This window comes from Chinchilla lanigera, unplaced genomic scaffold, assembly GCF_000276665.1.
Source record: "Chinchilla lanigera isolate Chin_1 unplaced genomic scaffold, ChiLan1.0 scaffold00050, whole genome shotgun sequence".
Classification (NCBI taxonomy): domain Eukaryota; kingdom Metazoa; phylum Chordata; class Mammalia; order Rodentia; family Chinchillidae; genus Chinchilla; species Chinchilla lanigera.
In genome coordinates, this window is record NW_004955451.1 from 4,504,436 (window position 1) to 4,530,816 (window position 26,381).

Genomic DNA, 26,381 nt, shown 5'->3' on the forward strand with positions numbered 1-26,381 from the left:
ATTTACCAGGCATTGGTTTCCCCGTAAGAAACTGCGACTCAGAAAAGGGCGCACAGAGCCCTTCTCCGCCCACAAAGAGTTGAAGCTGTACCTCCTGCCACTTCCTACTCAGCATCAAACTCTCCTCAGCCTCTGTTGCCTTAGTCAGGGCCCAGCTTCTATACAACACCCACCCCTGGGAAACTGAGATCCGACCACTCGTTCCCTCGCTTCAGCAAACGAGTGAGCCAATTCAGACAGCACCTCCCCATCCTGCAAGTGTACCTAGGAATCCACACGCAGTCATTTATGATCAAAACCAATATTAAATCCAAATCCCTCATGTGATACTATTTAGACCAAGAACTTTTGTTTTGTTTTGTTTTGTTTTTTCCCGGTACCGGGCATTAGACCAAGAACTTGAGAATTTATGATCTTAGCAATCTAGATTTTTTACCCACAGTCATTTAAACCGCCTAAGAAAACTAAACAATTTTGGTGCTCTATTTTTTTTACTTGTATACAGTGCAGTTTCAAACAAAATTGGGACAATTTTGTACAGTACAAAGTGACTTATTAAATCTGGTGCTGACATGGTATGATAACCTTCAATAGCCTGGCTTTTAAAGGATTTTTCTGGTAGACTTCTCTGGATGAGTCCCTGAGAATCCTGCTACTACATGGGGAGAGTAAGGAAGGGTCTGAGGCCTTCTTTATATGAGGAAATCCCAAATTTGTTTAGAACTTGGCCAAAGGCTTGATAGTCTCAAGTCCAAAGATAAATTCAGTTTCCTCTTGGGTATTGCTTGGGTTTCCCTGAAGAATTGTGGCTGCATGAGAGCATGTTTAATAGGAAACTCCTTCCTTTATGACATCATCAGACAGAGAAGTAGCTAAGGGGACTCTTAGAACAACAGCCAGTTTGATGGGAGCCCAAGAACAGCAGCTTTTAAAAATGAGGGTAAATAATAAGGCTTCAGTAAAATCTTGAAGACAAGCTAGCTGGTAAAATATGGCATCTACACAGAAGGGCACAATCTTTCAGATACTTAAGACAAATAAATCTGGGTCCAAGGTAGCACACAGAGAGCCTGAGTTTACTAGCTCCACCTCCCAGCGGGGACACAGGTACAATTTTACCACAAGCCAGCGAAGTGCTGACATCTGTCAGAGCCCTTCTTGCCCCCAAAGAGTTGAAGCTGTACCTCCCAGCACTTCCTACTCAGCATCATACTCTCCTTACGCTCCGTCCCCTCACTCAGGGCCCAGCCTCTATTCAACATACGCCCCTCGGGGAACTGAGACTCGACCACGAGTTCCCTGTCAGCCAAAGAGCCAGCAAGTTCAGACAGCACCTCCCCATCCTGTAAGCGCACATCGGAATGTCAAAGAGGGAGCAAGTCGAAGAGTGTGTGAGATCAAGCCAGGGCGTGAGGTTAGCTGTTGCACCTCATTCACCCCAGATGCCAAGTCTTCCCGCCGCTTGAGTTTCATAGATGAGAAGAATAACTTAGTATCACGAAACTTACAAGAAGACTCACCTTCCAAGGTCCAGAACCCCCAAGGGGTCAGAGTTCCTCGTAGGATTTCATCTTACCCAAAGGATGAAGCAGTGCAAACTGAGCCCATTGGAAAGATTTTGACTGGTGGGGTTAGATCTCCAAGGACTCCCACCAGCCCAGAGCGTGGCAGCACTCACAGGGCAGCTCACAGAAGGAGTCCCGGCCAAGAGTCACAGGTGTATCCTCAAACCTCAATTCCTCCAGAACCTAAAGCCTTGCATAGGAATATGAAATTGGCATCATCCCTTAAACTCTCTGTCCTTAGAGATTTAGATGGTGGACATCAAGTTCCTCCTATATACTCAGAACCTGAGTCTCTCTACAAACATTCTGTCTACACTGAGACCAAGCCCTCCTCAAGGGTCTTAGTATCACCAGATGTGCAGCCCAGTGTGAAGTCCTTAGTCCGAGACAATGAAGTCAGCCGCAGGGTCACCAGGTCCTCACCAGGACAGTCAGTGCAGTCAACTCTTCGTGCTACAGCTCGAGCAGTGTCTGAGAGCCCTGGAAAATCTCTTACGTATGCCATTCCAGAGTCCACTCATAAGCAGCAAATCCAAAGACCTGCAGAAACTAACTACACGTCCCCAGGACCTGCAGTTGGGTATCCAGAACCCTTCCGAGAGCGCTCCATTCATGCAGAACTGGAACTGACTCCTCGGCCCTTACCCCCTCGATCCTTACCTAAGTATGGTCCTGACTCCTCATGGTGGGCCTTACTCAATCCTCAAGTTGAAATGCCCCAAAGCTGGCCAACAACATCCGATTTTGAGCCTAAGTTCCCCCTTCCTCTAGACATTTCAGAGCCTCTTTATGAAATGGACTCAGTTCCTTTCTGTGAGGACCTGATATTCCAGAGCGAGAAGCCAAGCCCACCACAACTATCATCACCGAAGGAGTCTTCAAGCCAGTTACCGTTGAGGGAAGTGCTACCCGACCTCAAGCACACCGGCAAACAACTCAGTCAAAGGTTTAATGCTTTCTTCCTGGGTATGTTAAGAAGACTGCCCAGGTGCAGCCCTGGTTTAGTGAGATGGGACATTGGGGTGGGCAGGAAAGGCCCCCTCTTCAGCCTCAGGGCTGCTCTTCTGCCAGTGCCACAGCCACTCGTACCCTTGAGCCCAGTGTTCTATGCCTTCCTTGCCAGCTTCTCTGAGCTCCAAGCTAATGACAGCCATGATGATACCTGTGACAGGCATCAGGCATTGACTCTTCCAGGCAATGCTGCTTAACTTTTCAATGAAATGTAGTAGACAGTGGTTTGCAGGGTCCAAAGCTGATTCCTGAGAAAGGAGATGAAGAACTGAGCAGGGGTGAGGGCTAGTAAGGGCTGTTACAAAGGATAAGGATCTCAGGGAAATGTTCTGGCATCAAAGTGGAATAGGTGGGGCATAGATGATCAGGGATTTGGGATTCCGGGAGGGGAAAAGTGTTAAGAGCGGCACAGAGGAAGGGTGGAAAAAGGAAGACGGGGAGTGGGAACGTGATATTTGATCATAAGTGGGAGGAGGTTCTTGGAGAAGATCAAGGGCTGAGTGTACCTTTGGGTAGAGACATAAGCTAGAAAGGGAGACATGAGCAGTGTGTATTGAGGGGAGAGCTGTCATTTGACAGAAAAAAGCAACAGTCTCTCTGTTACTTTTAGATGTCTCTGAGGAAATGCAAAATCGAATCATCTGGTGGCTAAAAGGTCTGTGCTTTTCTCTCCTGTGGGTCCATTGTGGGCCCTGGGAAGTAGCAGGATAGTCAGAGGGTGGCCTCCATGGTTCTATTATAGACCTGGGATTTTAGGTGAATATGTGCTGGAGCTTTGGCCTGAGGGAGCAGAGGAAGTTTTCCTCTTGCCCCAACTTCCACCATTAGAGCTGTCCATTTGGGAATTTGAAATTTTTAAAAAGCGTTTCCTTTGAATGAGATACCACTTCCAGAGTGAAGGGCGATTTAAATTCTCATTGTTATTTCAGGTTAGTGGGTGTTACCTGTCATGTGTTAAGCAAAACAAAACAAACAAACTAAGCAAACTATCCTTTTCATAGTCTTGCTCAGGGATGAGTCCACACTAATTCAGGTTGGGGTTCTCTTTTTATGTGTCTCTTTGGTTCCTCAGAGCCCTGCTCAAGCCCCCACCCTGTATCTTGAGTGTATTTAATGGGTTCTGCTCAGGAATGTCTGGGCTGTCCCCTTGAGGCCATCAGTGGTTCTTGAAGCCAACTCTAGAATCCTTAAGAGAAGTGTCCTCAATCTTGCGTGACCCTCTTGTCTCATTGTTACTCTTGAACTGTCTGGTAGCAGGGGAAGGTGAGGACTAGATTACATAGAGTGCATCTTGGCAGCAGGGAGTTTTTGATTTGAGGATTGCGGCCTGAGTTGTGCTATGAACGTCAGAGGTTTGAGCTCTGGATGAAGAAGTTCCTGGGTAGAAGAGAGCTCTTGGAAGGTAATCCAGTCCCAACCAGAATGAGCCCTCTAAACCATGGATAACAAAAAGCAGAGAAGAGGAAGCCAAGCTCCCTAAAATAGGTGTGTAATAAAGTGTGGGTTCAGAAATTGTTTTACTGGGTTTGAACCCTGGGCCCACTGTTTCCTGACCATGACCTTGGGTAAGTTATTTTACTGCGCCAAGCCCCAGTTTCCCCATATTAGATGTGAAAATGGATTCCTCTTAGGTTATTTTGAAGATTAACCAGGCTATTACATGGAAAGCACTTAGCATGATACCTGGCAATAGAGGCACTCAGTAAACGATAATTGTTACTAGGAAGGGATTTGGGCCAGCTAATGCCAAGTTCCACTGGGCATCTTCAGTAAAATTCTCTTTTTCTCTTCCTGTTGGCGTTTTCTGAATTCCATTTGCTGTCCCGTGGGAATGCCTGGCTTCTACTCTGTTTCCACAGATGAGGAGGTAAGAACGCTCCTGGGAGGGTATTTCCAGGTTTTCGGTGCTCCTGCCCCTTGTCCAAGTCCCACTCCTATCCTCTGACGGAAGCGGGTATGAGGGGAGACACGGCGGCTTCCTGTGCTTACCGACACTGTGCACTCCACAAGGACACCTGAGTCCCGCTTGCTAAGCTGTGTATATTGCTTGTGCTGGGCTCCCTCCAAGGGAGATTTGCACAAAGGTGCCATATGAACTATCTGCAGCTCTGGAGAGAAAGATTAGAGATCTTTCGGAAGGTGATAAATGTCTTCCTAAAAGACTGGGCAGCCATGGGTTGGATTAGTCTCCACCGGACTCTCCCCTCTCTTGCCTGGGACACTCCAGAAAGGGGTTGCTTTTCTGGGTTATACACTATTTGGGTCCTCAGTTTGGAAAGGAATAGGTGGGCTCTGCTTTTAGCAGGTCCGTGTCCTAAATTTGGCAGTGTCCTGATTTTACAGTGCATTTTTAGTTCCCATAAGTACTTTCTCTTCTTGACCTATGTTTGGTAAGATGGTCAAAGCTTTTCCTGCTTTTGTTCTTTATCTTACCATATCCCTGTCTTCCCCAAAACCTAGTAGTGGCCTCTAATGGGTCTCATCCACAGGCTGACTGGCCCAGGATGAACAGCAGTTGACCACAGATGGCAACCAAATGGGGGCTGGGGAGCACAGCCTGAGCTCGCATAACAGAACAGCTGAAGGGGTGGTGTCCAGGAATGTGCCTGCCGCCCCCTGAGCTGCTATGAGTTCTTATCCAGCCCAAGGCCCTGACCTTAGCTATAGGTGGGAGCTGCCACTTTTAGAGATTATCACCCATGAAAAACATTCCTCTCCTTCCCTCCCTTCCTTCCATCACCCATGAAAAACATTCCCCTCCCTCCCTCCCTCCCTTCCTTCCTTCCGTCCTCTCTCCTCTTCCTTCCTCCTTTCCATAGATAATTGTTATTCAGATACCTAGCACTGTGCTAGGAGCTTTTGGAGGAACTTCACAACACATACACTCTTTGGCTTTGAGAAATTGACCACCTGGGTCAGGAGATAAGTCATGCCCAGGAGACATTTAAACAACCTTATGCAGTACTCTGTGTTCAAATGTCAAGCAACAGCTGAGAGTGGTGGCACATGCCTTTAGTCCCAGCACTCGGGAGGCTGAGGCAGGAGGATCATTGTGAGTTTGAGACCAGGCTGGGCTACAAAGTGAATTCAAGGCCAGCCTGAACTACATAGTAAGACCCTGTCTCAAAACAACACACACACACACACACACACACACACACACAGTGAAACAGAATAGACTAAGTACTCTTGGAGGGTCTTAGAAAAAAAGGGAGTCAGCAAGAGTTAGTAGGTCTAGGCACCGGGAGATCTTAACGTCTGGCCTCTTGCTCACCACTTAATACAAGTTTGTACCTCTTGGAATGTGTGCTATTTCTCTTCATTCAAGATATGATGTTTTTTTGACTGAGCAGGCTCCTCCCTGTTCATCCCCACTCTCACCCCCTTTTTCTTTGCATCTTGTTTTAGTTTAGGAAGTCAAAAGCCTTGGCAGCAAGACAGCTCCTTCCCAAAATAGCTCTTATCCTGTCTGGATAATTACAGCTCTCCAGCTCCGTTCAGAAGCCGAGCTTTCCCCAGAAGCTGGGAAGAAAAGGCTCCCAGGCAGCTGGGCTGCTGGTCTTCTCTGGCTCTCTGGAGATAGGGTGACTTGAAGGTAGGTCAGGTAGCCTCCCCGTAGAATATAAGCAAGTTAGGCTTTCCCCAGCCTGTCCCCAGGCTGCATGAGCCCCCAAGCTGGAGACTGTGGTGCTGGTGTTCCAGGTCTTGGGTTCCTCTGACCTGGGAATGGTTGACTATTTCAGATTTCATGCCCAGTAGGAATTCTCTGGTGGTATAGCCCCAGCACTTGGCTTATGGAAGAAGCTTCACAAGCTCCTCTGGGTCCACAGCTGGGGGTGGTACTTGATTCAGCCCATATTTCTCTTTGTCTCTTCCAAATGACCCCTCAAGGCCTTATTTTCTCTTCTTTCTTTCTTTTTTTGAGACCTGGTCTCACTGTGTAGTACAAGCTGGCCTTGAACTCAGTTATGTAGCCTAGGCTGGCCTTGAGCTGGCAATCCTCCTGCCTCAGCCTCCCAAGTGCTGGGATTACAGGTGTGTGACACCATGTCCAGCAAGGCCCTATTTTCTAAGGAGTAAGAGAGACAGATGATTCTCACCCCAGAATTAGGACACTAGGGGCCAGAGTCTCCCCAGAGAAGGTTGTAGTAGACTGAGGAAAAGCACGCCTGATGATGTTGGCTTTGTTTTGGTGTTTTGTTGGGTCAGCAGGGACTTGCTTCTCTCCCTGGGGAGTTCCTGAAAATAAGCAGTTTTTGACAAGAGGGGCTATGCTAGCCCCAATATCCTGTGTCTTCAAGATACCTGATGACTCACTGTGGATGTGACTTCTCAAGCTGTCAGATAACCAAGTAGTTTCCTCCTTGCTATATCTATCAATTATGCAAGAAAGCAACTCTGGAAAACAGGTCAGGAACCAGAAGAGGCTGTCTCAATATACCTGAGGCAGACCCGTGTCATTAGTGTAACATGTCATTTGACTCCTGAGGGATAGGTCTGTCAGCCTTCTTTTGGTTCCTAAACTGAGGGACCTTTTTGCTGAAGGGCACTTCGTCTACCAAAGGAAACTCATAGCCTCTGAGGAACCTGAGGAGTCTCTGCATTCCTGGATGATGACAGGATCCTAGGATGTGGCCTGTCTGAAAGGAATCCTGGAAACTGTCTTTCCTGCTTCTCCCATTCCTCTTGCTTTGCACAGAGGCTCAAAGTTGAGAGGAAAGGGAATTGTCTTTTGTTCATTTGACTGTTTGTATTTTTTAATATAGAATGCTTCATGGGTTTGTGTGTCATTCTTGTGCAGGGGCCGTGCTGATGCTCTCCGTGTGGTTCCAGTTTTAGTGCTGAAGGGAGCACTGTTTGTATTTTTCGGGACAGGGTTTTGCTATGTAGGCCAGGCTGGCCTTGTACTCATTATGTAGCCCAGGCTGGCCTCGAACCTGTGATCCTCCTGCCTCAGCCTTCCGAATACTAGGATTATAGGTGTGCACCACCATGCTATGAAAGGGGAAGGGAATTTCTGAAATGCAGCCATGAAAGAGAGTTGCTGAAACGGAGCAGAGCAACTGAAAATGGGGCAGGGCACCTCAGGGGGTTTTTCATAGCAGCTTGGCTCCCACTACATAGCTTCTTAGGAAGCAGGCATCATATCCTGTCAAGGGGTCCTTTGTTCATGGAAAGCTATGACGGGCAGCCAATTTCAGAGCAGGATGGAAGGCTGGTGACCTCTAGCCATGACTTGCTAATATAGGGACAAGTGAGGTTGACTAATTCATAAAGGTTTAGCACTGAAATTCTTGTGTAACAAGAACCTCCTTCAGCCCTTTGCAAACTGAGACAGTCATACAGAGCAAGATGAGGTATGCTCTGCTCTAGCAAGAACTCCTGGAGGTTGACTCCACTGGGTGGAGGTGACTTCCTGTTTTCACGATGAGACCTGGGAAGGTTACTTTTTTGGCCTGTGAAGGAGAGACAGGAAAATATGATGCCTTCCTCTTGGTCTTGATGGCAGAACTGAGACCAGACTCCCTTAGTGTTTTTTGTTGTTGTTCTGCCCAGAATGATCCCACACAAGTGAAGAACTTGCCACATTCACGTTGGACTTCCTGATGTATTTTCAGAAATGACTTGGTTCCCTGACTGGAATCCTTCTCAAACATATCTTTCTGTCAGAGTACTCTGGTGGGTGTTTGAAATGGTAGGTCTTCCAAGTAAGAGGAAGAACAGTAGGTCTGGGTAGATTAGGCAGGGGCATACTTGGGTCAGGAGGACAATCTGTAACCCAGAAGCCACCCTGACAGCTGCTCAGCTAGAAGAAGGCTGGCCTGCATGGCAGAAATGGCCATGTCTCTTCACCCTCCTCTGCGCAGCTGCCTTTGGCTCAGCTGCTGTGAGAGCAGCAGCGAGAGACAGCTGCACCTTGGGGGCTGAATGAAGGCCTGGAGGAGGGGAACAGAATGTGAGGCAGTTCATGAGAGCAGCGCAGGCTCTGAGACTGGATAGAAGGACGGGGCCGGCAAGTCTTCTTAGGCGCATCCACCTCAGGTAAAGTCATCTAGCTCCAAGGGGGTCTCCCTAGTGGCTGTTTTCAGGAATTTGGGTCAGTAGGTCTGAGAAATCAAGACCTGCTTTCTAGAGATGGAGTGGTGACCAGTTAGAAGAGCTGACTCCACAGGTGGCAGCAGGATGGTCATTCCAGTGTCACTGTGGTCTAAGGCATTGCTCTGGTAGTCTCTTCTGGTAGACCGTCTGTCTCCACCCATTACACACACATGCACACTCCTACTCCTTTGGAAGGAAGGCATTTGAAATAGTCACAGTTGGCAGTGGTTGCTTTGGTGTTGATAATTTTCTCATTAGCAGTGATAATAACTACCATTAATTTTAGTGATTGTACCATTTTGTGTTAGTGAATCTGTGTAGCAACCTATGAGGTGGACTTCTTTTCCCCTATTCCACAGATAAAGAAACTCAGCTCAGCTTGTTCATCAAAGCTGGGAGCAGTTTAAGGAGCATCTTATCCTAGGGATTTAACCATGTGGTATAGATATATTCTTTTTCTGTAGCCATGTCTTCCTGGAAAATGACCTCAATATTTTAGCAGTATCAGGAATTGTGAAGGAAAAGCTTTCAGTGGGAGTAGTTTCAGTGTCTTCGCATGTTAATTTTGAGACAGCGAGGTAAACATGAGCTTAAAGCAGTTAGAATTAATTAAGGGCGAGTGATAGATCAGTGAAGGCCAGAGCCTCAAGGCTTGTCTGTGCTCTACAATCAGAGTGGAAAACTAATCAATGTGTTCTTTTAGTCACTCCATATTGATCAGCCAGCTCTTGGGGGCATGGGCCTAGTCATGCAGGCAGAAATCACATCACATGCTCACATGTTCCCTGAACTGAAGAGCAGAGGTTAAAATAGAAGACATTCTCCTGCCCTTGAAGGGCTTGTGGTTAATTTGGGAGAGAAAAGTATATAGCTGGATCATATGAAAGGGTGTGGACCTCCAAGGACAAAGCAAAGTCCAGTGAAATGAGTCAGCATGGCTTCTAGCATGGGAAGTCTTGGAGGGTAGAAGGCAGGGAGAGACAGATTTTGGCTCAGTATGGTGAAGACCTTCATAACTCAGGTGCTGAGGTTGCTGAGGTTGCCGGGCAGTTGTTACAGTCAGTGAAATTTTGGCATGAGAGGTATTCAGACAGAGGCTAGGAAGGCAGAGGGGTTCTTGAAGAGAACCAGGCATTTGATGGGTAGTCAGTCACATGAGGAGGTACGCAAGTCCCTTCCAAGGGAGGAGCTCCTGTGGCCCTGTCCTCCCTCGGAGGAGGTGTGAGAAGTTGCTCTCTAGCACCCTGTTGGCTCTAGAATGCCCCTTTCTGCAGTAGTTCATCAGGTGCCAGGAAACAATGCTTCCCAACCTTGCCACCAACATCTTATGTCTGCTCCAGGAATGTGGGACAGTGGGCAGCAGTCGAGGAAGGAGTAGGCTTAAGGTGCTTTGGTTTCCTGCAGTTGCACAAATCCTGTGGGACAAACTGACTGAGGTTTCCTTGAAAGACACAAACCAGTGATGGCCCATTGGCCCCACCAGGGCTGTCATTGCCAGTGACTCATCCACTTCTAGGGGAAGGGAGGTACAATTGGTCCTTGCATCACCTAAGGGAAACAGCTACTGAGAGGAAAAAGTAGTCTTTGCTAGTCATAGCCTTTGCAGATCTGAAATCCTGATTTCTTTGTAATAATTGTCCTTTATTCTTGGCTTTGAACCTGGGGCCTGCCTTGGCCCAAGTACAGTCTTCTTGCTTAGCCTCTGTGCCACACAACCTTCACCAGTGCGTGGGCAGGAAGGACCCAATGGTGGAGGCCAGGAGGTTTTCCCTACAGACCATGTTGGTCTGACCTAAGTAGAGGAATGAGGACAGCAGGCTCAAGCCGTGGTTGCTGAATTACACTTTTCAGAGGAGTGATCCTCTGTGCCAAGCTAAGTGTCCAGTCCCTAGGCACTTGGCTCGCTACCCTAGCAGTACCTTGGGGAATCGTACTCTATCAGGGACATCAATGCCTGTGGGATGCTGAATTTCAAGGGAGATCCAGAACTTCAAGAACTGAATGGTGCTGAGGCAGAGTTGGCCAGGCCACCTGCCAGGTGGAGGTGGAAAAGAACATTCAGTCATCAGTGACTTATGCAAGGGCTGCTGTATCTCGCTCTGCTTCTGACCAGGTATGGGACCCTGTCTCCGTCAGTGCAGAATGAGAGAACTGGAGGTAGGGGAGTCCAGGCTCCTTCACTGAGGGAAAAAGAGGCCCAGAAAGGCCTGTGGGTTTGAAGACATTGAGATATGCATAGTAATTCATGGGAACTTATGCTAAAACCAAGTTCTTTCAGAACCCTTTAAATGATGCAGGGCTAGCATTCAGGGCCTATGCAAGAGGAATGAGTCATCTTGTCCTCAGCTTTTATTTGATCCAGCATGCCTTATGTTAGGCCTGTGCTTCAGGGTTAGAAAGGAACTGTGGGCCATCAAGACTGCTTGATTCTTTTCTTGGAGCTGAGTTCCATGGCCTCAGGGTTCTCTTCTCTCAAGGAAAGTTGGCCCCAATTTGCTCAGGACACACATAGCCTCTGGAGCCTGAGAAGCAGGTGTTGGAGAAGAGCTGGGATTCTGGTCACAGCTGAGGGTAAGCTAGCTGAGCTGCTTGCTTTTGTTTTTTGTTTTTTTGTTTTCCTCTCAGAGCTGAGGACTGAACCCAGCTTTCAAAATGCTAGGCATTAAGTTGCCTTTTGAGATGTTTCTCTGTCCACACTTGGAAGTGGGGGGTGGGTATTAGAGTAGAGGAAAACAAGGCTTTGCAGTGGGGCCTACCTTCTTTGACACAAGTTTCCTCTGATAGGAGGCCACAAGACTGCCTCCCAGAAGCACCCAAGAAGCATTCTTAGGGGAGTGTATGCCTGAGTACTAGTGGCCTAGGGCTTGGAACTAGTAGGGCTTTGTGTAATCCAAATCTGACTTTAGAGTCTGATGACCGTGGCAGCTGCTGCTTCTACAAACTTGCGGTAGCCTTTGGTTTTTCTCTTTTAAGTCTTTTTCGTGAGTACTGCTTCCTTTTACCTGGTCAACCCCTGACCATTGCTGGGAAACTTTGTGTTTCCAGGAATTCCCTGTCCTTGGAGCCAAGCTTCAGGACCACATTTTATGCCTCTAGGGCTTTCTCCTGGGTGTCTTTATGGCCCAACTTTTCTTTAGCATCTCCAGCTGCTGCCTTGATCTCTTTGTCTTCCTCCAAAGCGTAAAGCATACCTCACTGCATCTACTTTTTCTTTTTTTTTTTGGTACCAGGAATTGAACTCAGGACCTTGTGCTTGCCAGGCTGACACTGTGCCGTTGAGCTATATCCCCAAACCGCATCTACATTTTAGAATGCCAGAAACTTTAAGAAAACTTAGAAATAATCTAATTTAACTCCCCTCATTTTCAGAGGCGAAAACAGAGCCTTAGAGATGACATGAGTTGTCCAAGGTCACCCAAGTAGAAAATTTTTCCCTCAGCCTGCTTGCTCATGAATATTTGCCCCTGCTGTCCTTAAACAACAACACTCCTTCAGCCCCCAGTCCACCACTGTCAAATGTCCAGTTATATCTCCAGTAGCAGCCCTGTGTTTTTCTGAGCCTGAACTCAAGATCCTCTTTTCCTCTGGCAGAGTTCTGATGGGTCCACAGTATGGTCAATAGTTTACAGATTAAAGGGAATAGGGTAGCAGATGTCTGGCACTTCTATCCTTAGAGAGAACCATGCTCTGGGGCTCAGTTTTGTCCAGAGACCAGACAGCCTGCCCTTAGGGGAAGGCTTCTAGGGGCCAGAGATGGGCATAGTTCCAGAAACTTCCAGGAGCCTGAGAAGTTCAGACCCTACTTAGCTTAAGAAATCCCTCACTAGCTCCCCACCCCCAAGCATCTATCTTCCCAGAGATGTGCTGTGAACTTTCTGAGCTCCTAATGCTTCTAAAACTACGGAGGCATCTGTCCCACAGTCTCACCTGCTTTGTCAGAGAAAAATGACCCAGCCAGGCGTGGATGAGTCCTGGGCTGGCCTCTGGAGAGTCCCTCCCCACTTCCTGAGCTCCAGGTAAGGCTTCCCAGACCCATTAAAATCACTCAGCCTCGCCTACCCTTCCAGCAGATGATCCCTGTATAATTTATGCAGCAAATCCTCTTTAATCTTTAATCTGGAGTCCTGCAAAAAGGGAACCTGCTGCTAACCTGTGTCTTTTTCACAGGTTGAGTGGAGGTGGAGAATGTCTGAAAGTGTGGTGGGGGTATGGACAATAAGTAACCAGTCAGCCTCACTTCCCTAAAAGCTTGCTGAATCTCTGGAGTAACTTAATGTTTTTTGTCGGTCAACGCATCCTCCCCTTACAAAGGCATCTTCTGGGAATGCAGGTGGGCTGTTCCTTTTCCTTTGGGCACTGGCTCAAGCCCCCTCAGTGCAAGAGCTGAGTAAGGAAGAGCCAGGTCTCTGGAACCCCGGGAAGGGGAAGCCCAGTCCTGCGCTGCTCTTCAGGGGTTGTCGGGCGCCCTTCGCCGGACTAGCAACTACACCCGCCGCAGCCGAGGTACAGGCCCCGCCCAATGCACAGCTCGCCCCGCCCCAGCCGGCGCCAGGCCCCGCCCCTAGAGGTCCGCACTCAGAGGCGGGTGGGGGCCGGCGGTGCAGCTAGGGCATCGCGCAGCTCTAGCTGCGGTTGCTCGGGCGCTGTCTAGGCGGAGCCGGCCCGGCCGGGGCTGCAGCCATGGTAAGGCGGGCGGGCTCGGGGCAGGGCCGGGCGTCGCAGGGCCCTCCGTTCCTGAGGGGCTCCGAGGGGAATCCTCGGGAGACGCTGTCCCCGGCTCCGGGTTCAGGCAGGCATTGCTGGCGGGTGGCGCTGCGTCGCTGCTTGCAAGTTTCTCCCTCTAAGCCGAGTAGCTGCCAAGCGGCCGACCCCAGGGATGCTACCCACGATCTTGGAGGAAGGGGTGGGTCTATGTTGTGGGAGGTGCCCGCCGGCAGGGTTGAGCTTGCGCTGGGAAGGGCACGTCAGAGATGAGCCTGGTCAGGGTCTCCACCCTTGCCCTAGTCGGCTAGCTGTTACCTGGATGACTCTTCGTCATCCGCGTACACTCTGCACAGAGACTAGCACCAACTTCCTCTGGAAAACAGAGGAGACCCACAAACACTGCCTGTCTACCTAAAAGGGACGTCGAGACTCTGGGTCTTTCCCACAGCCTGGCATGGGGCACTCCCTAGATCTTTCTCAAAGGGACCCCTAGAGAGGGAGACAGACTCGCAGCCATCGTTCTACCAGATGAGAGTATCTTTTGGCCCTTGGGACAGAACCATGGGGAAGCTTCCTCCTGCTGCACCTACCCCCCCCCACAAAGTCCCTCTGCAGTGTGGGGGTTGGCGGGGGGGACTCATTCCTGCCACCTGCCTGTGGTGGGAAGAGAAGCAGTAACACCAGCCAGCCTCCCTGGAGGCATCAAGGTAGGAAGTTTTAATGCTTGGCTGTGAGGATGCCAGCTTTTCTCTTGCTGTGGTTGCCAGAGCCTGCCACAAACACAATGTATGCGTGTCAGGGCCTCCAGGCCACACACCATCCTCTCCTCCCAGTCGGAAACGACACTCCCCCCTCCCCCCCAGCCTGTGCCCTCTTCTTGGGAGGCACAAGCTGTTTACAGCAGTACGGGGTCAGTAGCCAGCCTGTGGGGCAGGATGTCAGCTATGGGTAGCCACCAGAAAGGAGCTCCCTGGACCCTGTGGAATGAGAAGCTTTTAGGTCTAGAAAGGCCACCCTTTTGGGTTCTTGTCTCTCAAGCTGTGTCCAGGCAGAGGCCCAAGTCTTGGCCAGGAAGTCTTAATGACCCTGTAACTCCCCAGAGGAGGATCCTGGGAGAAGCCAAGTGTTGACTGTCCTTATCCCTATCCCCTTCCTCCTTCTCACATGGGGGGTGGACAGGCTTATTGTCCCAGGGCTAGATGCCTGGGGAAGCACTGATTATTCCTGGTGCCAAGCCCAGCAGGGATGAGAGGGACTTTTTCTGCCACACACAAAGTTCAGTTCAGCTGAGGTCTTGGTGCTTTCAGTTTGGCCCAGGCCACCCTGTTCTTTGTTAATTAAAGACACCCCACCACCACCAGTCTCCAGCCTCAAATCCCTGTCCTCAAGCCAGCCAAGTCCTTAGGCTGACTGGTTCCTGTAGAGCAGACTCCTCTGTGAGAGTCTTCTTATTATCAAAGGGAGGACAGTGTCCTAGCTGCTTTGAAATTCAGTGGGGAGACCTTCCCAGCCCAGGAGTTCTAGGGGGTTTAGATTTATATGTGAAAATAATGACAGGTCAACATTTATTACTATCCTATGATCTGAGATGCACTTTCTCTAAGGTTCAAAGCAGTTTGAGGTATCTCATCTAGAAGTGTTTTCTTTCCCCAACCTCTGGGGGTAGGCAAAGAAAGGCCATTCAAGGTTGGACATTAAGGTTCTGAAATGAAGACACTACTCAGACTCACCAAGAGTGTTGCTGGCCCAGCCAGAAACACTGGCTTCCTCACACCTAATAGTGTTCCATCTGGACATTCCCAGCCAGACCCTTCATTTGTCTCCCACCTAAGTGGCAGCTCTGAAGCCTCTAATGCTAGGCTGCTGTTATTGTGAACCCATGCCCCTCAGAAACCAGGTGTGAGCAGGTCCCTCATTTACTCTTTGGAAATGATGGGATGATGGAACTGATCCAGGTCCCTACGAATCTGAGGTCAGGTATCCTAGGATAGCAGGAGTCCCTGGAGCTAAGACCTCTCTACATCTGGAGTTCCCTGCAGAGAAATCTAGCAGCAGATTTCTGAAAACCATGGGACCAACAGTTTCTCTTGGGAGAAAAGGGCCATCCCTATCAAACCTTTTCCTGGGATTACTGGACATCCCACTCTGCTTCAGCACTGCTTGATAATAAAGTGAAAGAGATCAGAAAGTTGGAATCTTTTGGGAACAGGTCTCCTATGTGGCTGTCCCCTTGTGCTGATGGGCCAGGTCACCTTGGGGGACAGTTCATAGACCTTAGGCGGGCCTTAGTGTCCTTGGGGGTTAACAGAAGAAACCAAGTGGATCAGGAGCCTGTGCTGCAGACAGACTTGGGAGGTTGGTGCTGTGCCCACTGGGTTAGGCAGAGGGCAGGCACCATGGGGCAGCCAATCAGAGGAGGAGGGGACTGCAGAGGAACGGAGTGATCCTGCTGCAGCTGAGCTGTCCTTGGAGGGTGGGAGCCAAGGGAAGGGGAGGAGGAGAAGGGGTGGGGAAGGACATTCCACAGGCTTTTTTGGCCCCTGCCAGAGATAGAGGGAGGTCAAAAGAAAAAGGGAAAAGAGCAAGCCAGGAAACCAGAAGACAACAGGAACATCAAGACAAGGCTGTTTCTGTGTGTGAGGAACTTTGCTTGGGAGATAAAATTAGACCTAGAGCTTGCTGACAGGGAATCTGAAGCTTGGGGCATGGACCATTCACTGGGATGGCAAGGCCATTCTGTCCCTGAGGATGGGACTAAAGCTGGGGTAAGGTGCTGCTCTGGGAGATGGGTGGAGATCTGTTCATAGGCCCCAATGACCTGCCTTCTTCTGCCTTAACTGGGATTGGGGCTCAAAGTCCGAAAATGACTTGGTCACTGGCAGAGCTGGGGGAGTGGGAGGACAACAACAGACAGGAGGTGAGGACCCCGTGTCTTGACTCCTCGTGTAGAGCCCCTTGGCTTCCTCCACGCTGATGCACAATTGAGGGGTGCTGGGTTCCTGGTAGCTCTTCTGGAAAATTGTGGAGGCTAGGGATCTCCATCACAACCTTTCCCTCTCCTTCCCCTGCTGCCCCTCTGCTTAATGCCCCTGGGCAGAGCACATTCCTTTCTCCCACTCCTAGCCAAACCCCCAGACCAATTACTGGGTCACTATGGGATTGTACGGAAAGGCAGGATTTCCTGGAATTCCCCACTGCTGCTCCTCAGCCCATCCCTTCTCTGTTGCTGTATAATTAATTGTCCAAGCTGGGACACTTTTGAGAGTGAAAGGGGGAACAATTAATCATTATGCTAGGCCAACAAGCATAAACTGGGTGTATGGTTATCTCACAGATCTCCTGTATGAGAAACGCCTGTTAGGTCAGGCCTCTCTTAGGATAGCTTCTGGCCACCAGGTTCCATGTGGGGGTTCCACTTGCAGGCTAAATGGCCTCTTTTCCTCTGTTTTGTATAGGCAAGCCCTGCAGGGTATGGCTGTCAAACAGGTGTGAGGACTTGAAAGATGGCAGTCTAGAAGTAGTTTTTAGGGAACTTTTCCCTTTCTACCTACCCTCTTTCCCCATTTGGTACTGGGGATTGAACCTAGGGTCTAGCTATCCTATATCCCCAGCTCCTTTTTTTTTTTTTTTTTTTTTTGGTTTTGGTTTTTTTTCCGGTACTGGGAATTGAACTCATGACCTTGTGCTTGCCAGGCAGGTGCTGTGCCGCTGAGCTAAATCCCCAGCCCGTCCCAGCTCTTTTCAGGCAGGCGCTTTTGCCGCTGAGCTAAATCCCCAGCCCCTACCGTCCCAGCTCTTTTTAAAAGAGCTTTTCAGTGTTTGTTTAGTTGGTTTTCTGAGACAGGGTCTTGCTATGTAGTTTAGGCTGGCCTTGAACTCACTGTGTAGGCCAGGTTGATTTTGAACTTGTCACCGTCCTCTTGCCTCAGCCTCCAAACTGCTGGGATTACAGGTGTGTGCCACCATGCTTGGCTCAAAAAGTTTTTCATTTTTGACATGGTCTCAACTAATTTGCTAAATTGCCCAGGCTAGGCTTGAACTTGGGATCCTCCTTCCTCAGCTTCCTGGAGTGGTGGGATTACTGGTGTGCACCACCTTGCCTGGCTCTAGCCCTTCCTTTTTCAATTTCTTTCCTCAGACATAAACCCAGCAGTGTTCATGTCGGCTTCTTTCATTTCTTCCCTTTGTAAAACTGGGCATGTAGGAAGACTCTGGCCATCTTATCTCACCCACTTCGGCTGGGACTCCACAGTGGTCTAGGGTACCCCCCACTGGCTTGGCCAACCCCCAGAGGGTGAGTCAGCCTCTGTAGCCAGCCCTTGTCTATTGTCTGGGGTGGCACGTGGATGTTGTGAGGCAGAGCTGAGCCCAGCACTGCCAGGCACCCCGTAAAGGATACTGCCCCCAAAGGAGAGGGGAAGCCGTAGGGTCTAGAGCTGAGAGTGAGAGTAGAGGGAAATGGGCCCACCTTCTAGGCTGGGGATGGGCTACAGGCTTCCACAGAGGAGCCAGGCTATTTTCTGCATACCACATCACCCCCCAGCCTGGGGTGGGTCATGGATTAGGCCAGATCCCTTTCTGCACTGCTGACTCCAGGCAGAGTGGGTAAGGGGCCAACTAAGAATGCTTCCTGTTATTGGTCTCTCACAGTTAGGGGCTGTCAGCAGCAATGGGGGTCCAGCCATCCTTCAGCCCTTCCGAGCTCTAACAATGGCCTCCTATCCTCTCTCACTTGGTCCCTCCAACTGTCTCCCTCCATACTCAGAATCCACTAGTAGGCTTGCTGTTTCCTCCTGGGGTCCAGGAGATTTCATGATTAATTATTCTGGTGTGGTGCAGTGTCTGGAGTAACAGTAGGGTCAGCAGGACTGAGCTCCAGGCAGCAAACCCTGGAGAGTGGGCACCTGCAGTAGAATCTGCATTTGGGTCCCCAGCTCATTGACCAGCAGTGACAGAGGCACAGAACCCCCTGGCAGCTCTTTACCTGCCTGCCCCGTTCTGACTTTCTGTACTTTCCCTTGAGTCCTGACGCACACTCTCAGGTCTAAGGCCTCTATCTGTTCCCTCTTACTCAGTCTGACTTCCTGGCCTGTGGGGTAGTCCCTTGCTCCTGGCTTGGCCAGCCTCCCAGGAAGGGCAGCCTCAAAGTCACCATGCTGAGAGGGACTGGAACTGGAAGCATGGCTTGGGGATCTTGGATGCTGGGGTCCTTCCCCGTCTCTTGCTGAGGAGGCTTGTGAGCTGGTGATAGGGGACTATGGTGAACACCTCTGCTGGCATGGCTGCAGTGTCTTTCCTTTCTAACCACAAGTGCTTGTCTCTCCTCACCTTCTCCTGCCTTCTGCCTTCTTCCTTGTCCTTCCTTTCTGACTCCCTCCCTGGCACTTCCCACCTACTTCACCTCCCTCAACCCCAGATCAAGCCTTTCCTAGAGGACACCACGGATGATGCAGAGCTGAGCAAGTTCATGAAGGATTTTCCAGGAAGTGAAAGCTGCCGCCCACCGGAGGCCAAGACCAGGATGTCCAGGCCCCAAATCCCGGAGTCAAGGCCCCAGGCCCCTGACCTCTATGAAGATGACCTGGAGCTCAGACCCCCCTCGTGGCCCCAGGCCTCTGACATCCAGCAGTACTTCTGCGCCCCCACCCCTCTCAGCCCCTCTACCCGGCCCCGCAGCCCATGGGGCAAGCTCGATCCCTATGATTCCTCTGAGGTAGAGATTCTAGCCCTGCCTTTGCCTTCAGTGGGTGGGTGCAGGAAGACCCAGGGAGGGAGCAGAGAGAACCTTGGGGGGGTGTTGTGTGTGTGTGTACACCGGAGGCTTCTCTCTGCCCTGTATTAGCCCTAGCTCTGTGGAACCTTGGGGGTGTAGTGTGTGTGTGTGTGTGTATGTGTGTGTGTGTGTGTGTGTGTTTGTGTGTGTGTACACCCGAGGCTTCTCTCTGCCCTGTATTAGCCCTAGCTCTGTGGAACCTTGGGGGTGTAGTGTGTGTGTGTGTGTGTGTGTGTGTAACCTTGGGGGTGTGTGATGTGTGTTTGTGTGTGTGTACACCCGAGGCCTCTCTCTGCCCTGTATTAGCCCTAGCTCTGTGGAACCTTGGGGGGTGTAGTGTGTGTGTGGAACCTTGGGGGTGTGTGGTGTGTGTTTGTGTGTGTGTACACCTGAGGCTTCTCTCTGCCCTGTATTAGCCCTAGCTCTGTGGAACCTTGGGGGTGTAGTGTGTGTGGAACCTTGGGGGTGTGTGGTGTGTGTTTGTGTGTGTGTACACCTGAGGCTTCTCTCTGCCCTGTATTAGTCCCAGCTCTGTGGTATCTTGCCTCTGAGGGCACCAGGAATTGGCAATGTCCTGCAGGGGCAAAAGGCCCAGTTGGTGGCCTTAGAATTCCAAGGAGTCCAGCACTTTTTCTTTAAGCCTGGGGCAAAGACGTAGAAGAGAAAATAAGACTGGTGCTGCCTCTTACCCTAATGCTTCTATTTTCCTGTCCACTAGGATGACAAGGAATATGTGGGCTTTGCAACCCTCCCCAACCAAGTGCACCGGAAGTCTGTGAAGAAAGGCTTTGACTTTACCCTCATGGTGGCAGGTAGAAGGGGGCAGGGCTGGGTTGGGCAAAGGGTATTTTAGGTGGGGTTGAGGGGTGTGTGTGTGTGTGTGTGTGTGTGTGTGTGTGTGTGTGTGTGAAAGAGCCATGCATAAGGAATAAATAAGCAGCAGATGGCTGTGCCTTTTTTTGCAAAATAGCCAGAAGCCTTTGATGGCCAAAAATGTGTATATGGGGTCAGCAGGGAGAGGTGCAAAACAAGCAGTTTCTAGTACAGTATTTTCCATTTCCATGTAACTTTGGATGATTTCTTGTTGTTGGCTTCATTCAAATGAGGATGCTGGATAAGCTGATCTCACTGCTTCTTTCCAGCTGTAAAAATGCTATGTTTGGTTAGTCTAGTCCCAGTTGATAAGCAGTTCCCACAGACCTATAGATCTTACCTTCTGATTTGGTGCCTCTGCCTTCTGTTCTGTCAGGAGAGTCTGGGCTGGGTAAATCCACTCTTGTGAATAGCCTCTTCCTCACTGATCTCTACCGGGACCGGAAACTCCTGAATGCTGAAGGTAAGGAAAGGAGAGGAGCATGGAGACAGGCAGGAAGCACTGTCTTGGGAAGTTAAATTCACAAACCCAGTCACGAGTCAGGAGCACTGGGGCCCTCTCAGCATGCTGGAGACCATAGCTTGTATTTCTCTCTGGCAGCCCATGGTCAGTTCCCTAAAGATTTGGGTGCTGAAGCAGGGCAGGGACCAGAATGCTGGTCTCTGAATGAATCTCTGACTCCCAAAGGATTCCAGGAATCCAAGCAAAAAGCCAGGAGCAGAGAAGAGGCTGGGGCCAGAGCCAACAGCCGCTGGCATTTCCTGTGTTGGGAAATGTGCTCCTTGCTGGTTCCCAGAGAACAGGCCTGCAGGCAGCCTGCGGATAGGCAGCAGGGAGGGTGGGTGTGGATGAGGCAGTCTGGGCAGCAGAGCTGTGGGGTGGGCAGTTTGTCCTGACTGGGCAGGTCCCTGCCCTTGCCCTCGCCTCAGTTTCCCCCTTCTCCAGAACGGATCATGCAAACTGTGGAGATCACTAAACATGCCGTGGATATAGAAGAAAAAGGTGTAAGGCTGCGGCTCACCATTGTGGACACACCAGGTTTTGGGGATGCACTCAACAACACAGAGTGGTATGTCTGATCAAGCACAACTCCAACTGCCCCTGACTCAACTACCCGTTCCATGCATATGCAAGGATATGCGTAGGCATGGACATAACCATACCTGTCAGGAGGAAGCATTTTGTCATTCTCCTTACTGGACAGCTATTTCCTCTTCTTTAAAGTGAGAGGAAAGATGGAATAGATGGTTTCTAATATTCCTTCCAATTTAATAATGAGGGGGGCTGGGGATTTAGCTCAGCGGCAAAGCGCCTGCCTGGCAAGCGCAAGGTCGTGAGTTCGGTTCCTGGTACCAGAGAAAAACCAAAAACCAAAAAAAAAAACAACAAACAAACCAATTTAATAATGAGGGTAGAACACAATATAAGAAAGAAAAATCTTACGGATTTTTTTTTTTTTTTTTGGTACTGGGAATTGAACTGAGAACCTTGCACTTGCCAGGCAGACACTTATGCCACTGAGCTATGTCCCCAGCTGAAGAAAGAAAAATTTCAAACAGCAAATATATGTAAAAACATATGGCCTAGGGCCTGACACGTAGTTGTTGCTCAGTAAACCTCAGTCTCCCTCCTTCCTTTTTACCAGCAACATTTTAGATACCATAAATAAGTCTTGTTAAAGGGGTGATGGAGGAACGTGGAGGGAGGGGTGAGGGGAAGAAAGAAGAGGCAAACAGAAAAACATGGTGGAACTTGATTTAAACTCCAGATATCCTCTAGGTTCCCTGCCAAAAGAAAAGGTGGTTTTGGCATACATGCACACACACACTCCCTCATCCCTGTCTTTATTTTTATTTATTTTTATGAATGGGAGAGATGCTTAGGTAATGGTTAGATGAGAGTAAGTAGATGAAGATAATAGATGAGAAAGACAGGAGAGAAGGGAAGTGCCTGTGATGAAGTCCAGAGCTCTGGACTGAGTTCAAATCTTGTTTAGTAATTGTGTGATCTTGAACAAATGGCTACAATCCTGTTTCTTCTATTTAAAGAAGAAAATAGCCATTAACACCTTACCCAGTTGATTTGAAAATCACCCGCAATGATGCCTGCATATTGAAAACTGTAAAAAAGGCTACTTATGTTCATGAATCTTAATGATGGTAATTGCAAGGCCAGAAACATCATCTGTGGGCCCCTTGTTCAAAATTATCAAGCATTTCAAGACGGTAGTAGATAACATTAATCATGGGCCCTTTTGAGTACAGGGCCCTAGGTGACCGCACAAGTCATTTACCTCTTGAGCTGACCCTGAATAATTGCCTCACAGACCTAGCCAGCCCTTTAGAGACCTTTCTGGGCTCTGAATCCCCATCACATGCTTTATCATTACAGCATGTGACTTAGCACAGCTAACTGGTTCATCTTCAACTTCATAGTCTGAACCCTGTGGGGAGGGCCATTTCTTCATTCTTCCATAGCAGTGAGCTAGTTCATGGTATATAGTCTCATGGTCTCCATCTGTATTCCTGATGGGTTAAGGTGATCTCCATGTCATCAACATCATCATCATCATCTACATCCTTCCCATTCTTGCAGTATGTCTCAACATGGAGCTTGCTCTGAAACTGTTTCAAACCATGCTGATTCTTCTTGTAGCAAGTACTACTTTCTCCTTTAATCTACTTACTTCCTTTTACCCTTCATAATAATAGTGATTTCAATAATGATTTCATTTCAGTAGTTCCTTAATAACAATTCTATGTCATGGTTTATGGTATACCTCCATATATACTCATTTAGTCAACCAGCAGGAATTTATGGAGCACATACTAGGGGTCCAGCCTGTGTTGGACATTTTAAGTAATACAGAACAAGTATGAATGATCTCTTTCTCTGAAAGGCATATGGCCTAGTGTGGGCGGTTCTTTAACATGCATATTCATCAGGACTATGTAAGGGCAGGCCCACCTAACTAAGAGTTAGAAAGCCAGGAACTGAGGTGGATAGAGATTTTACTAAGCAAGTGGTCTGGAACAACTCTTTTAGCTGCCCTCAGTGTAACCTTTTCATTTATAAAGAGGCACTGTAACTGACATGTGCAGTGACACATGTCTGTAGTCCCAGCTACATACACAGAAGGCTGGGACAGGAGGATCACTTGACCCCAGGAGTTCAAGTCTAGCCTGGGCAACGTAGCAAGACCCTGTCTCAAAAAGAATTATAAACATAAAATTTTTTTTAGTAGAAGTCATACACTAAAATAATTGTAAAAGGTATGGTAAATACATAAAACAGAAACACGATCATTTTGTCATCATCAAATACTATGTACTGTACCTATTTTGTATGTGCTATACTTTTATATGACTCACAGCACAGATTTGTTCACACCAGAACACCATAAACATGATGCATCGGTGCTGTGATGTTACAACAGCAATTTTTCAGCTCCCTTATAATCTTATGAGACCACTAGTATATGGAATCCAAAGGTGATGGAAATAATTTGTGTTGGACTCTGTGTGTATGTGTGTGTGTGCGCGCGCGCGCGTGTGTGTATGTGTGTGTTCACATACAGCTGTGTGGTGAAGAGAAGGGGAGAGTAGTGTGTAGTGATGTAGTTGAAAGAGCCTTCATAGAAGACCTAGTTCTTAGATAGGGACTTGAAGGATAGAATAGGTTTGGAGAGGTGGAGAAAGGGTGGGAAACTACATGAGCAAAGTCTGAAGCTAGACTGTGAACCTGACTTGGGGTCAGGGAACCTGACTTCCCTGGCTTCTAATTGGTGTTCACTCATAGCTACCTGACTATTCTTTCTTGGGTTTTTTTTTTTTTTTTTTTGGTCACGTGGGCATGTTTTTTCTCATCAAAATAGTATGATGCCTGTGTACTCACTCTGGTTTTCTATCAGGACGCGTGAAATCCACCCGTCTCAGGCAGTTATTTACCTGCAAGTGTAGTAACGCAAACGAAGGAATAACGGTGTTTTGAAAACACTGCTCAGGGCAAGGGTTCTTTTTCTGCAGTCCCAGAGCTCACTAGCCAGCCCCCATACCCATAGCTTCTCTGCTTGTCTGTCTCTGCCCCAGCTGGAAGCCTGTGGCAGAATACATCGACCAGCAGTTTGAGCAGTATTTCCGAGATGAGAGTGGCCTGAACCGCAAGAACATCCAAGATAACAGGGTGCACTGCTGCCTGTACTTCATCTCACCTTTCGGCCACGGGTATGGTCCCAGTCTGAGGCTCCTGGCACCACCGGGTGCTACCAAGGGAACAGGCCAAGAGCACCAGGGGCAGGGCTGCCACTAGCAGGTGGTCACAGATTCCTGTTCTCCAGGCTCCGGCCACTGGATGTTGAATTCATGAAGGCCCTGCATCAGCGGGTCAACATCGTGCCTATCTTGGCTAAAGCGGACACACTGACACGTCCTGAAGTGGACCTCAAGAAACGCAAAGTGAGGGAAGCTGGTGGGGAGAGGGGAGCAGGTGGGCTTCTAGAAAGGATGAAATTTCCAGAACTGTGGGCTCCTCATCTGTTTGCCAGATCCGGGAGGATATTGAGCACTTTGGAATCAAGATCTATCAGTTTCCAGATTGTGACTCTGATGAGGATGAGGACTTCAAATTACAGGACCAAGCCCTAAAGGTGGGGCCACTCCAGGGCATCCCTTCCCATCTGATTTCTTCTGGGCAGAAGAGGGGAGCAGAATTCCACATAAGGACAGGCTTTTGGGGTGGGAGAGGACCCTGGCCTCCTAGAGTGAAGCGGAGAAAAGGTGGAAAGGAACAGGTGAGAACAAGGGGTGCTAACAGGCACCCCTAACTTTTTTCAGGAAAGCATCCCATTTGCAGTAATTGGCAGCAACACTGTGGTAGAGGCCAGAGGGCGGCGAGTTCGGGGCCGACTTTACCCTTGGGGCATCGTAGAAGGTAAAGCATTGAGTTTGTGGCCAGGGAGGGTGTCTCCTTGCCCTTAGGGGCTCTTCCCTCCCCATCCCCCTGGCTGACCCCTAGCCTTGCTGTGCAGTGGAAAACCCAGGGCACTGCGACTTTGTGAAGCTGAGGACAATGCTGGTGCGTACCCACATGCAGGACCTTAAGGATGTGACGCGGGAGACACATTATGAGAACTACCGGGCACAGTGCATCCAGAGCATGACCCGCCTGGTGGTGAAGGAACGGAATCGCAAGTATGACCAGAAGCCAGACAAAGCTGGCAGGGACAACCCCAAGCACAGCCTTGGGGAAGACCAAGCCCTTCCTTTGTTTTTTGTTCTTCTATAGGGCCTATGTTCAGCCCAAGCTGGTGCTGGGGTCCTCCTAGCCTTACCAACCCTCCTTTCCCCTTCCTCTCAGCAAACTGACTCGAGAGAGTGGTACTGACTTCCCCATACCTGCTGTCCCGCTAGGGACAGATCCAGAAACTGAGAAGCTAATCCGAGAGAAAGATGAGGAGGTGAGAACAGTGTGGTAGGGGTTGATAGCCTGGGTGGCCCTCTCTTCATAAACCTCAGTATCTGTTGGTTTGGGAATAGGAAGATTCCTGGTTCTGAAGCGTATCTGGGATGTGAGTTTGTGATTCTACCCAGTCTCCATCATACCCCAGGGCTACCAAAAGCCTGACTCGAGGGGTTAGAGTTTGGGGACACTTCTCCCCGAATACCAGAGGATTCTCCAGAAGGCCCCATTTTGATGCATGTGCCTATTCCAGCTGCGGCGGATGCAGGAGATGCTACACAAAATCCAAAGGCAGATGAAGGAGACCCACTAATTGGCTTTCACTTCTGGATATTTAAATCTCTTCTTCCTGTCCACGCCAGCCCCATACTGCACCAGCTCTGCTCAGGCCCCTGAAGCTACTGCCACTTCGCCTTACATCCCTGCTGACACCCCAGAGACTCAGAGGAAATAAAGTTTAATAAATCTATAGGTGGCTTCTGGTGTCCCTGTCTGTATACTTAGCACCTCCTGGAGAACAACATCCGAGGACTCAGTTTGAAAGGCTGAGGTGAGATGCTGCCATTCCTGGCTTTTAGTAGGCAAGGGAGAGGGGGAAATGTCCCTCTCCCGTGAGAGGGTTCAGTCTCTGCTTAGAATACTGCCTGGACTGTCCATCTTAATGTCTATATCTATTCTGCTTCCGTTATTTAGCACCTGGGCCTTTCACACAGTACCTTCAATTCTGTAGAACTTCTGAATTTGATAGCAGCTCCTGGGAAAATATGAGGTGTTACCTGCATGCAACCTAACTTCCTATGTCGCCTGATCTGGGAAAAGGAATATGCAGAATTAACCTGTGCACTGTGGGAAGCCTGCTATAGATAGAGCACTGAACAAATGGTGAAGGCCTTATAGT

At 49.3% G+C, this 26,381-nt stretch overlaps 1 protein-coding gene across 6 annotated transcripts; it reads left to right on the forward strand.

Annotated features, from left to right (window-relative positions):
- Positions 1-882: 882 nt before the first annotated feature.
- On the forward strand, positions 883-25,952 carry Sept4 (septin 4). Of its 6 annotated transcripts, XM_005394009.1 has the most exons (15): positions 896-940; positions 2,337-2,531; positions 3,187-3,231; positions 4,436-4,443; positions 18,796-19,092; positions 19,871-19,964; positions 20,402-20,488; positions 20,972-21,095; positions 24,115-24,249; positions 24,363-24,480; positions 24,570-24,671; positions 24,859-24,955; positions 25,053-25,215; positions 25,382-25,481; positions 25,737-25,952. In XM_005394009.1, the coding sequence occupies exons 2-15, from the start codon at positions 2,360-2,362 to the stop codon at positions 25,794-25,796; spliced, it is 1,602 nt and encodes a 533-aa protein (XP_005394066.1). In that variant the 5' UTR covers positions 896-940; positions 2,337-2,359; the 3' UTR covers positions 25,797-25,952. The 6 variants fall into 6 exon arrangements, with proteins under 6 accessions (XP_005394064.1, XP_005394065.1, XP_005394066.1 ...); XM_005394007.2 differs by having other exon boundaries at positions 883-2,531; XM_005394008.2 differs by lacking the exon at positions 3,187-3,231 and having other exon boundaries at positions 883-2,531.
- Positions 25,953-26,381: the final 429 nt, after the last annotated feature.